This window comes from Priapulus caudatus, unplaced genomic scaffold, assembly GCF_000485595.1.
Source record: "Priapulus caudatus unplaced genomic scaffold, Priapulus_caudatus-5.0.1 Scaffold0, whole genome shotgun sequence".
Taxonomy (NCBI): Eukaryota; Metazoa; Priapulida; class Priapulimorpha; order Priapulimorphida; family Priapulidae; genus Priapulus; species Priapulus caudatus.
In genome coordinates this window covers 225,375-238,065 of record NW_014577061.1, presented here as the reverse complement: position 1 = coordinate 238,065, position 12,691 = coordinate 225,375, and the positions used below count along the sequence as shown (strand labels likewise).

The window sequence follows — 12,691 nt, the reverse complement described above, 5'->3', positions numbered from 1 at the left end:
CACGCACGCACGCACGCACGCACGCACGCACGCACGCACGCTCGCACGCACGCACGCACGCACGCACGCACGCACACTCGCACAGATTATTGCGTGGGATTCGAATCTTACACGCAACCGTGTGAGCGATGCGTGTGCGTGGCAAAGGTTTAAATCCGCCTCTCTCCCTACATACTTATATAGACTAGTTTTGTCAATGCTTTGTTTCGTATACTGTAACATTACGAGAAACTTCTGCGTAGAGTACTTTCAAGGCTGAGTCGCCTATAACCGTATAAATTTCTTATGTGGCAGTCCGTCTTGGCATTTCACCGCCTAACACTACACACGTGTCACCATACACTAACGACGACGAACGAACACGATTTGTCCCTACTCGACTCCCAGCTCAGAGAGCAGTACCCGGACAATCGATGAAGACATGTACACATGAGATATCAATCCAGAGAGATTTCGATAACGCCCACATCGCCTCACAAAAATCAACGTTGAGTGGCAATCAAGGCAAAAGATATAGTTTTATGCTACAGTTAATATCAAGTGCTAATATGATATATAGCTAGAGCTAATATGGTATTACTAGCCCTTGTTAATACTTCATCTCACGAAGATCAAAGTTGAGTTGCAATCCAAGCAAAAGATAGAGTTTTGTGCTATGCATCAAGAGCTAATAATACATGTACATACATATATTATGAGCTATTGGTATAATGTAACCCCTCATATGTTTCCATGACTGAACTACCCTCGGGTGTAACCGCGGTTTCGTGCTCCATAACCGACTATAGATGGTGAGCTATGTCGCGAGGAAAGCACTCACCGAGGTTTTGCTGGCTGTCACCGCCGCTACTGCTGCTATCCGTACTCATGCGTTGCTTGTGCCCCTTCAGACTCGAAAACGCCTTCTTCCATTTCTCCTTGATGGAGCCTTGCGTTGGCTTTCGCTCCATCTCTGCTTCGCCCACCTCCTCAAAGTGCTTCTGAGAGAACAATTCTAGCTGCAGAGAGAGAAGAACCGAGACACGATGGCGTTACACAATGCGATCGGCGCGTGGATATATAGTTGAGTGTGTGTGTGGGGGGGGAGAGTGCGAAGAGAAAGGGAGAGAGAGAGAGAGAGAGAGAGAGAGAAGAGGAGAGGAGAGAGAGAGAGAGAGAGAGAGAGGCGGAGGCCACGCACAGCCTGGCGATAAAGGGAGCACTTCTACATAATTTAAACCGTTCGCGAAGCCGTGAAACTTCCCTCAGCCGCAGCGGTTTAATCTATATACGCACGGCAGAAAGAGGTTATAAGGTGATACGCGAATATACGGCCCACGCGTGGCGGTAGTCACGTGCGGTTAGAACCGTAGGGGGGCCGTATGACCGATCTACACCTAGTAGCAGCCATCGCGTACCATACTGGACGAATGTTCGAAAGAAAATAACGCTGAACAGAGCGTTGGCGCGTATTAGTAGTATATAAGATCGTGTTCCAACATATATGTATGCTCTTCATTCTCGTAAAAAAGAGTATCGACTCGGAAAAGTAAAATACGTGTTTAAACTCTCCACGGCATTAGACGTGGATAATGACATTGCCAATCGCTCGCATCCATGACACTGCGATGATGGATCACATTATTCCCGGTTCTTTTATGTCACGAATTGGTTTTCGCATGCTATATAGGGTGAAGAGTAGACATCGCAGATGCTGCTTATGTTTGGCTGTTTGTAATATACATTCGTCACGGCACCTCAATATCACGTAAATATCACGAATTCATCGATGGCACACAGTGATAATATATAAGTGATTGCCGCACTTAAGCTCAACACGCAGCGCGCACACACGCACAACGTACGCGCACGTACGCGTACGCACTATGCGCGGCGACCGCGCACGCAAACGTGCCGCTGCGACGCGGCACGCACACGCACAACGCGCACGCACGACGCGCACGGCCACGAGCGACGCACACCCATGAGCGCGCGCGCCACTAACAGAGAAGGAAAAAGATATTGCGGTTATAACTAAGTAAATGTATTGTTATTATCTTTTCCTGTTGATTTATATTTCCCTGCTTCATATTAATTAAGGCCTGGAGTCGGGGACGGGGAGCATGTGCATGATCTTGACCCAGCTCATCAGCAGCTGAGCTGAATGTTGAACACTAAAACCTAAATTCCTTGAGCATCGCAGTTCTGGAAGTTCCGCAGTTCAGAAAATGCCATGATGTTGCGAACGCGCGGTCATGATCTGGCAAGCCGCTGTGTGCGTGTACACGCACGCATGCGCACGTAAGACGCCGCCACGCACGCACACAGCACGCACTGCACACGATGTGCGCGCAGGCACGCTATGCACACACGCGCGCGCAGGCACGTCATGCACACACACCGCTTGTCGTGCACTGTGGTCGCATTCGTTGCAGCAACGACGCGCACGTCGTATGCAGGCACACCGCGCACGCACGTATGGCAGGCCCACGCGCGCCGCGCACGGTATGCAGGCAGCACGCGCCACGTGCGTATAACAGGCACACGCGCGCACGCACGGTATGCAGGCAACACGCGCAGCACGCACGTATGCAGGCACACGCGCTCCACGGTACGTATGCAGGCACACGCGCGCACGCACGTATGCAGGCACACGCGCGCACGTACGTATGCAGGCACACGCGCGCACGCACGTATGCAGGCACACGCGCGCCATTCGTTCACCGAAAGTTCCGCTAGCAGTAGCTATATAAGTGGCAAACGAAAAGATGAAATCCCGAAACGCCATTGAAAATAGTATAGCGCGAGCTAGGCTGATTTAATCACTTTCTGAAGGCGAGTAACTTTAATGCTAGGCGGCAGCGGGGACATAACCCTGATATATACGGACATAACAATATATACCCTGATGGCTCAAGATGCGAAATTGTTTCGCTGGCGGATTGAGAAACTACAGCGAACAAACGAATGCACTTACAATGCTCGGCAATTTCATCGCGACTCGGCTGTGCGCACTTCAGCGGGAAATATATCGTCGGTTTCACTTATCGGCGAACAAAAACCGCTCGCAAGGAGCAAGAACGACACCCACCTCGCGTCTGAGTAAACTCGCTATTTATCTGCAGAGGGATCTCTGTCCAGCATTGCCTATATATTGACTCGGCGTGAAATGGGAGCGGGAAACTAGTTTCCGATGAGCGCGCGTAGCGGCTATTATTGGAGAGAGAGACAGTTGTGTATCAGTTCGGCTGTTTACAACAGAGTGCCATCAGCCCTAATTCATAGACGAACAAACCAGTTGCTTTCGAGATAGGAAGTGAGTTGCGAGGATGGACACGCCACTATAACGGTGCCCGTCTATCGCTCTAGTTAACCCGGGAGGGCTTTCCACTTCGGCTGCGGTCAACGGTGGTCTAAATTCGTAGATAATTATAGAGACTAAGTAGTATATGGATCTCTGCGTGAACAACCCCATCAGGCAACAACACACGACGCCTTTAATTATAAACGCATATATACACGCGGCAGCAGCTGCATGCATGTAATACAACGCTAAAAATAATTGCGTAACCGCGCCGCACGAAAGACGCCATTTCCGAGGGAATTACGAGTACACGTGTTGTTCGCTTAACGTTCGATATACAACTCAAGTTCGGGCGGCAGCGAATCCCTTCACGTTGATGCATATCTGACATGCCGTAAATGAGGCATCATCTCATATGTCCTTCATCGCAGTGTTAGGGCTTATATGACATTAGCAAGAGGAGAAATATGGCTCTCAATGGCGCCTGGGCTCTCGGGAGCATCTGTAAAATAAATTCCCCCAAAGTCGATAGAGATGATTTTGATGTGCTGTCGTTGCTATTCTAACAAACTTCGTTGGTTATCGCTAGTGGTCTCTCTGAAATGGCGTTTTCATTTTAGCGTTAGCCGCAGCGATAAGTAGTAGTTCTCTTCTCCTCACATGGCTAGAACGTGCTCGTGAAAACCCGACCATTTTACAAATACAACCAATGCACGTCGAATTCCGCGTACATGCACACGATCAAGAACTAACAATAATAGGTATTATTAGCTCTTGATCATACGATCATGCACACACTCAACACACAGCGACACGCACAGGCTCAAAGACACCACACACACGTCCACACGTACGCACGCACACACGCACGCTCGCACGTACGCACACGCGAATACACGCACGCACCCTGGCACGCACTCACGAACACACGTACGCACAAACACACGCGGGGTAAAATTTACTAGATTTCCCAGAACCATGCAGGGTTACGACAGTCCAAAAACATTCCAGCAAATAGGCTGGAATGAGTCATAAACGGCGGAAGGGGTATATGCAAGCGGCGCGCTTGTACGTGTAGACGTGTGAGGGAGTGTCTGAGCGAATCGAGAGGAAGCCGAGAGGGAAACCGCCATGATGCCAAGGAAACCGTGAGCCGAACGACGTACACTTCTACACTTTCTTCGAACTCCGACGTTTCGACGTACACTTCCGCGTTCTACACTTCCGTCGAACGCCGACGTTCCGACGTACACTTCCTCGATAACTATGCGCCTCTGGAAATTTTCGCGAGTCAAATCCAGAGGCGATAACATACATTTCGATAGTTTATAAAGTTCGATTTGCGTAAGCAGCGGCCGTTGACATTTTACATCTGCGATACAGTCATCAGCAACAAAAACCAAAGAAAAGTAGCCATTGTATATATAAATTATTAAAACAAAAAGCTAGCGTCTATATTTTTCACTCATGTATTTGTTTAATCCCGCTATTAGCTAGCTGCGTACGTTGGGTTGGGAGAACGTTCATTCCGAGTATAAATAGTTAGTAAGTATAGCTTTCCCGTATCACCCGTATAAAACTGGAGCTAAGGGTTTACTGCACTCGGATGTAGTCGCCATAACTAAAATCTGATTAATTCTGTTTCCCGTGTAATTCTGAATATTGTGCAGACCTTCATCTAGGCTTTCGATGTTTGTATGTCAACGAAAACGGAGTCTGTATACTGAACTAGGGATCGTCGAATCGACATCCGATTCCAAGCTTTCAGATCGAAGCCGATATATCACGACAGCCTACAACGCTAGTCGCAAGACACCGTAAAATCCCTAGCAAGCTAGATTGCGCGTAAATATCTGTTTCACGATGGTATCCCAGATGACCATCACATCCCCAGCTTTATCACAAACCAGGCTATGGAAACTAAATCAGGCTATCAGAGAAACAAAATCAGACTTATTATTGATGATCGCGTCCCCAGCATTACGTATAGTGAAGAATTATAGTGAAGGACCATTTCGGCAACGATCCACAAAGAAAGCTAACAGTTGCGCGTGTGATACATGCACTAAAGACGCGTGCCTGCGTGCGTGTCTGCGTGCGTGCGTGTGTACGTGCCTGCGTGAGCGTGTGAGTGAGTGCATGTGTTCACACGGGGTAACTTCAAACGACCACTGTGTATGTATGAATCACGCGCATGCTACCGCTGTTGTAATTAATATGGCGGCGACTTACAGCACACTGCCTGATGAGAAACACACATGCGCACTGGCGGTCTCGCATCGCTGCCTCCCAGTGCGGCTGCGGCTGCGGCTGCGGCTGCGGCGGCTGCTGGTGCTGCTGCTGCTGCTGCTACGCACAGCCGCTAACCCCCGAGCTTCGTAAACACCGAGGCTTCCGTGCCAGCACGGCGGAGCTAAAATTCCCAAAATGCGCCCACGCCAAAATCGTTGCCGGTGACGAGTGTCCTGCGCTATGTCAGAACTATATTCGGCAGAAATAGGTTAAACTCGGCAGACGAGCGCCGCGACTGCCGCAGACGCGCCGTCGTGCGCCGAAATGTTGACGATAACATCGGACGCAATTATATAATCTATTGATCAGCGGATCTACTGAATTGATACGGCACCGCCAGGGCCGCGTCGAAACGCGCGATCCACGCGCACGAATCTAACAAAATAAATATAAGTCAACACCATAACCGTGCGCTCCGAAATCGGATATAAACTCCCTGTTATATACACTGCTGCGTTTACGATAAACATACTTGCTGGCTCGCAAAGACGCGCGCTCACACGTTCACGCACGCACGCACGCACGAACATACGCACGCACGCACTTACGCATTTACGCACGCACGCACTTACGCATTTACGCACGCACTTACGCACCAACGTACGGATATATACGCATATATACACGCATATATACGCGTATTACGGATATAGACGCATATATACACGAATGTGCGCGGTTACAAAGCGAATTTCACACAACCCGACTAGTTCGCTCATATGCACTATCTCTGTTCGCCAGCTTCCTGCCTTTCTCGTATTAGTCGTAGGTGTGGAGTACGGTGAATATTGACGAGCGAATGTATCATCGCAGCGTGTATGATCGCTACTGCACTTCGGCCAGCACGTGGGTAGAAGAGTAGGCGTCACAGGGATGGGTGCCCACGAGCGAGCTGCACTTCCAGATTCGGACGCACGGACGCGCATGATCGGCAAGGGTATCCCGCTGTGCTGTGTCGCCTATAAGCAGGGGCGTGGGTTGAAATTAAACAGAGACGCGAGGCAAGCGCCGGGAGTGTGATGACTCCAGCACAGACGCACACACGTACGCACGCACTCCTCACTCACACGCACGCACACGTACACACGTACACGTACGCACACGTGCGCACACGTACACACGTACACGTGCGCACACGTACACACTTACACGTGCGCACACGTACACACGTACACGTGCGCACACGTACACACGTAAACACGCGCACACGCACACACACACCACACACACACACACACACACACACAACACTACACACAGTACACAACGCGCCACACGCACAGCACACACACACACAGCACACACACACAGCACACACACCACACACACCACGCATACGCACACACTCACGCGAGATGATGAGAGAGAGAAAGAAAGACACTCTCGTCTCTGAGATCGAGAAGAGAGAGGCGGAGAGAGAGAGAAGAAAGAGAGAGAGAGAAGAGAAGAGAGAGAGCATGAGAGATTAGAGAGAGAGAGGTTGGAATTTCTCCTCTCCGCGAAGAGATGAGAGAGAGAGCAGAGAAGCGGGGCAGAGAAGAGCGTAAAAATAGCAAGCGTTTGTAAAAAAGGCCAAACTTGTATGACGATTACCGCTCTTATCCCTGATCCACAGAAAGCTGGAAGCCATTACAGCAGGCCGGGCTCTAATCAGCGGAAATGTGCCCATCTCCAGTGCCAACAATGCCCCCTTTACAGCGCATCCACAAAAATTATTCTCAAAGAAGCAATTATAAAGCCGTTGTAACAACTAAATCACTCACGAGAGAGAGAGAGGAGGGCAGGGGCGAGAGAAGCGGGCGCTAAGAGCGGTGATGCAGAGGAGGAGTTAGAGAGCAGAGCAGAGAGAGAAGCGTTCAAAGAAAGGTAGAGATGGGGAGAGGGCAGAAAAAGCGAGGAAAAGAGAGAGAAAGAGACAGAGAAAGAGAGATGAGAGGAGAGAAAGAGAGCAGGGTTGCCGGGCCAGAGAGAGAGAGAGAGAGAGAGAAGTGTGCGTGTGCGTGGAGTGTTGCGCGCGCGAGTGAGCCCGCGGGCTCGGGTTGGTGAAATTAGAGAGGGAGAATGAGATGAGAAAGAGAAGAGAGAGAGAAAAAGAAGAAGACGAAGAGAGAGGGAGGAAGGGAGGAGGAGGAGGAGGCAGGAGGGAGGAGAGGAGGAGGAGGAGGGAGGGAGGAGGAGAAGGAATTCGTATTGCATAGAGTTCTCGCGACAAAAAAGCTGTTATTATTGCTAATTTAGCCATGTAGCCAAATATTAAACATCTACTCATATTGAATGACCTATCAAAGTAAACGAGGTTAATTTAGGAATAATATCTTTCCATATATTAATTAGACTTTTTCATACGACCCAATCCTCTGTAAAATAAACTTGGTCGGCTTTATTGCCGTTCAGAAAAAAAGAGAAAGGGTTCGATATGAAAACGGGTCAGCTTCCGTACCAATTAACCCAAAGTAGATATTGACAAGACCCCATAATACCCATCCGCATATAACACACGTGTATATAAAACATATACACGCGCGCACGCACGCATGCACATGCACACACACATATGTGCTAGATAATAAGATAATATTTATTAAACTGATTCAGCAAGCAGATTATTGAACAATTTCTTATCATGCTGTAAATTATTCAAGCTTTAACGTAGCACTTTCTTTCTCTTATACCCTAAATAAAATATGGATAATAACTCTATTAACAATATATAATTATGAATAATGTATTGACATTATAAATGCAGGGTGGGGTAGAATAACGCTCTTAGCGACCTACCACGCTACCGCTCTCAGAAGCCAGACGGTGAGTTACTACACAATGTGTGAACTCGTGCGGACTTTTTACTTGCGCCTGAAACCAAATCTGCTCTGCCACGGGAAGGTGGGTCGCTACTATACACGTCGAACGCTACACACATATGCTCGTCAAGGCATATAACTTTTTAAGATATTTTAAGGTATTTAATGTATTTAAGGTTTCTAATGTTTTTAAAGATATTTAACTTTTTTCGATATCGAATGAAATTGATATCTGTGTTCATCGCGTATTCCTATAAACAATCGAGCGCCACTCTTCCTCAGTATTCACACGCGGTTATCAGAAAACCATCGGAATTCGTGGGAAATAGATACACCTACATACACGAGCGTGTGCGACATGCATATGGCACGCGTTTGCCAAATATCCGTATACCAGAGAAGACCTGGAGATGTACATGAGAAAAAAGGTGTGTTGGGAACCGCTCTTAGAATTGGAAGAGTAATAAATCAATGGCAACTACGGCAAGGCAGCGGCCTGCGCTGTTACGGGAGATTGTGAAGAGTTAATCCTCACAGGCGAATGACCTGAGATACCTACCAGATCTACTGACAAGCAGGCATTCAAAAAAATACACCGGCTACTTGGCAAGAAATAATTGATGAAGTATCCTCAGTTGATGCGAGCAAATACGAGACGTTAGTTATCATCTACTACATGCACGACGCAGTCATTCTAAACAAACGCATGCAGATTGATTATTAAAAGACTATAAAAACAATGGTAACAATTAATAATTAACTAACGACGAACTTGCTTGGCGGCACTACATAATGACCTTGCTGTTTGAATTAATTGTAAATAACATCGGCTATAAACAAACACTTTTACGAGAAAAGCAACTGCGTCATATAAAGATTGACACGTAGCCACCACTTTGTCGACACTCGTTTAGCAACATAATCACGTATTTACAGAACACGCTACCCGCCGGAATTCTGTGTGTTGGTGTTCGTCGGAAATTTTTGAACTTATATTATGACACGGAGGCATTACACCAAACGGATACGTCCGTCAACTTTCTAAGTAAAACTTCCGTGAATAGAGTTTCTTATAACTTGCTCTTATTAAAAATCGACTAATGGCCTCTACTCAATTTTATTAATTATACTGATATTATGATCGTAAGTGCCATTTACTGGCTTTGACGAATCTCTCTTTACTTAAAACAATCCTAAAAGCTAATTTTGTTTCAAAATCTACAAATTTTTGCTACTATTTGAAAAAACCTCTAGATCTAAAAAACGGCTAGAAATTCTACAGGACTCGTTTTAAAAGTCAAAAATCTGTCGTAATTGTCCCCGGAAATGGGTCGAAATAAACCCAAATTTGACAAGGATCAGTTCCAAATTTCAGTTTTACGTTTTCTGATGATCTTTTTATTCCGCTGATATCCGTACTGTTAAACTGGTAGCATTATATGTATCGAAAAACTGTTCATTGCTTACACTAAAGGAACCCCATTATGACATGGGGGAAGAAATGGTAACAATTTTACGACAACAGTTTGTGTTTCTTGAGACATCATGGCTAGCAAAGGAAATTGCTTACCAGCAGCGAAATTGCTTCACGTGACGGCATCGCACACATCAAGTGCTGCCTTAATTAAACCACCCATGCTGGCACACGACGGGGTTTTTGCAGGAACGCCTCTTCCATCCTGTGATCTAATGAAGTACTTGGAACTAGTATACTAATGAAGTACAAGTATAAATGGATTTGGCCATCCGAAATAAATCATTTTCTTCCGACAATTACGTAAGAGAGATGATACCAACTCACGCGACTCCACTTCTTGTCGGTCGTAGCATGTGATACTATAGACGTAATATACCGAAGAAGCTAAAAGGCATATTAATGTTCTATGTTTCGATCAGAGTTAGTTTCATTTTTAATTACAGTATTAAAGTTTTTAAGTATTTTGTCTGCAAGTCTCTTCATTACGACGTGCAGCTGCGCCTAGTACATCATATCGCTGTCTTACTTTAACACAAACACTAACCTATAACCACTGATATTTCCAACGACATAAAAACGGGATTGCTAACGAGTTACATCATTACATGTTTATTAGGGATGCCGATATAAAAAGGAAGGCAAATGCGCGCAGAAAGCAGCATATGGATTCCAAACACTCACTTTCTCTCTTGTTTCCCCCAAATTTTTCGTCATACTGAAACTATACGGCGAAGGCATTACCCACATTTTCCAGTTTTCGTTTTGTGCCTGTTTTGCATTCTAATGCAACATTAAGTCAGTATACTCCACCGACGTTCATAACACAATACACAATCTAAAATTGCGTATTAGTACGAACATAACTCATTGCCAAGGGAGGCCGTGTTCGGGAGCACACAACAGCGCTATTTGCATTTAAAATAAAAAAATTCTATCATAACATTTGCTTTTGCTTTAGCAATATTTACTTAACTAAATTTAGTTTGCATGTGACTCGTAGCGAGGCAATGCCCTTAGCTGTGTTTTAAAAGAAATGCTAGATGCCCCCCCCCCAATGGAACAAGATTTGATATCATAAGTTATTTACTTTACAAAACCTCCACTCATTCGATGTTTATTTTGAATATAATGACATTTTACTTCTGGCCCATACCTCCTATATCATCCCCAATTATCAGCCCGTGGGCTCTTTCTGATTAAACCATGACGTCACGCCAACTATTCACAATGGCTCCAGATTACAAATGCGACTTCCTCCCCGTCTTCTGCACATACACGTGTAGCTTCTTCAACCCAGCTGAGTGTTGTGGCAATACCATACCGCCACTTCCGTCAGCCCATGTTTAACTAGCCCAGACTAATAAGCCTTGGAATCTCTGCCACAACAGTAACATTTCGCTCCGGTTATTTCCTTTCCTATTGCGTCCATCCATCCTAAAGTCATATCGTGTTCATCCAGCCGCTCCAGTTATGTCAACGCACGCACAACACACACACACACACACACATCACCGCACAGAACACACCGAAATCAAACAACACACATAGCAACACACACACACGACACACAGAAGGTCCACACACACAGCACACACCACACACCACACTACCATGCACCACACATCGCGTTTTTAACTCAGGCAGGCAAGAGGCACTAGCTATGCACAACAATCGCCAACTGTTCCATCAATTCTCTACGGATTCGAAATACACACGGCTCCCCGCACCCCACCCCCCTCCAACACACGGGCGGCGCCACCACACACCGCACACTAACACGCACACACAGGGCACACACACACGCACACACACTCGCACACACAACCAACACACACACACACACACACGCACACGCGCACCCCACCCCACCCCGGACTCGTCATGTCTTCCTGTGCGGAAGCGGCAGACCGTGAATACGGGACACGTGCCGCTGTGGGGGCAAACAGAAGCACTGCTATATCGCTCCCGAACACGGATCCTAAGCACGTGACGCTGGTGGTGGCCGACTTCGGCGTGCTTATCCGATAACGCTCGCGAGGCGAAGTGTTTTGACGCGGGGCTCGCGTCTGGCATGCGTCAATGCGAGGCTTAATTACTTAATAATAGCCGCAGCGTTGGTGACACATGTTAGAGAAAGAGGGAGGGATTGCTCTAGAACTATAGCTCTTCGCTCTGCTACAGGCATGTGGCAGAGCGAATGGCTATAGTTCTAGAGCTACGCGTAGCAAGCGCCGCGCTGTGCCTATGTGTAATGCATATAGTTGAAAAATAACATAGCTTACACGTTACTGGGTTTAACGTACGTCTTTTTTGAGGGTTTGAAAATCGGTCGGAAATCCATTACAAGGTGATTTTTATTCATCATATCAAGAGTCCATAATAGAAAAATAGAGAATTATAGAAGAATAGAAGAATAGAATATAGAAATAGATCCATATTAGAAGAATAGAAGAATAGAGAATTTCTATTGTGGACTCTTGATCATACACAAATCCGACACATATTCAAACCGGTTGACGAACTAACAAATCCGAGTTTATATTTAGTCTCACTGTAAACGGTATCGCATGCAAGGCGACCGATTTCGATGAATAATTTGTGTTTTATATGTATGTGCACACATGCGTTGAAACGGATGTTACGGCGACAGCGGTAAAAAAAACTATGCTACATGGCACTGTATGCGCATGTGTGTGTGTGGATGTATGCGTGTGTGTGTGGATGTATGCGTGTGTGTGTGGATGTATGCGCCGCGCCGCGCGCTGTGTGTTGTTGTGTGTGTGTGTGTGTGTGTGTGTGTGTGTGTGGTGTGTGTGTGTGTGTGTGTTGTGTGTGTGT

At 46.7% G+C, this 12,691-nt stretch overlaps 1 protein-coding gene across 1 annotated transcript in view; it reads right to left on the bottom strand.

The window, feature by feature from the left end:
- The window catches only part of LOC106805455, a 108,214-nt gene that overhangs the window by 36,473 nt on the left and 59,050 nt on the right, over window positions 1-12,691 (bottom strand). Inside the window, exon 8 of the mRNA XM_014807431.1 lies at window positions 821-998. Within this exon, the coding sequence (XP_014662917.1) occupies window positions 821-998 (178 nt within the window). The remainder of the gene's footprint in view (window positions 1-820; window positions 999-12,691) is intronic.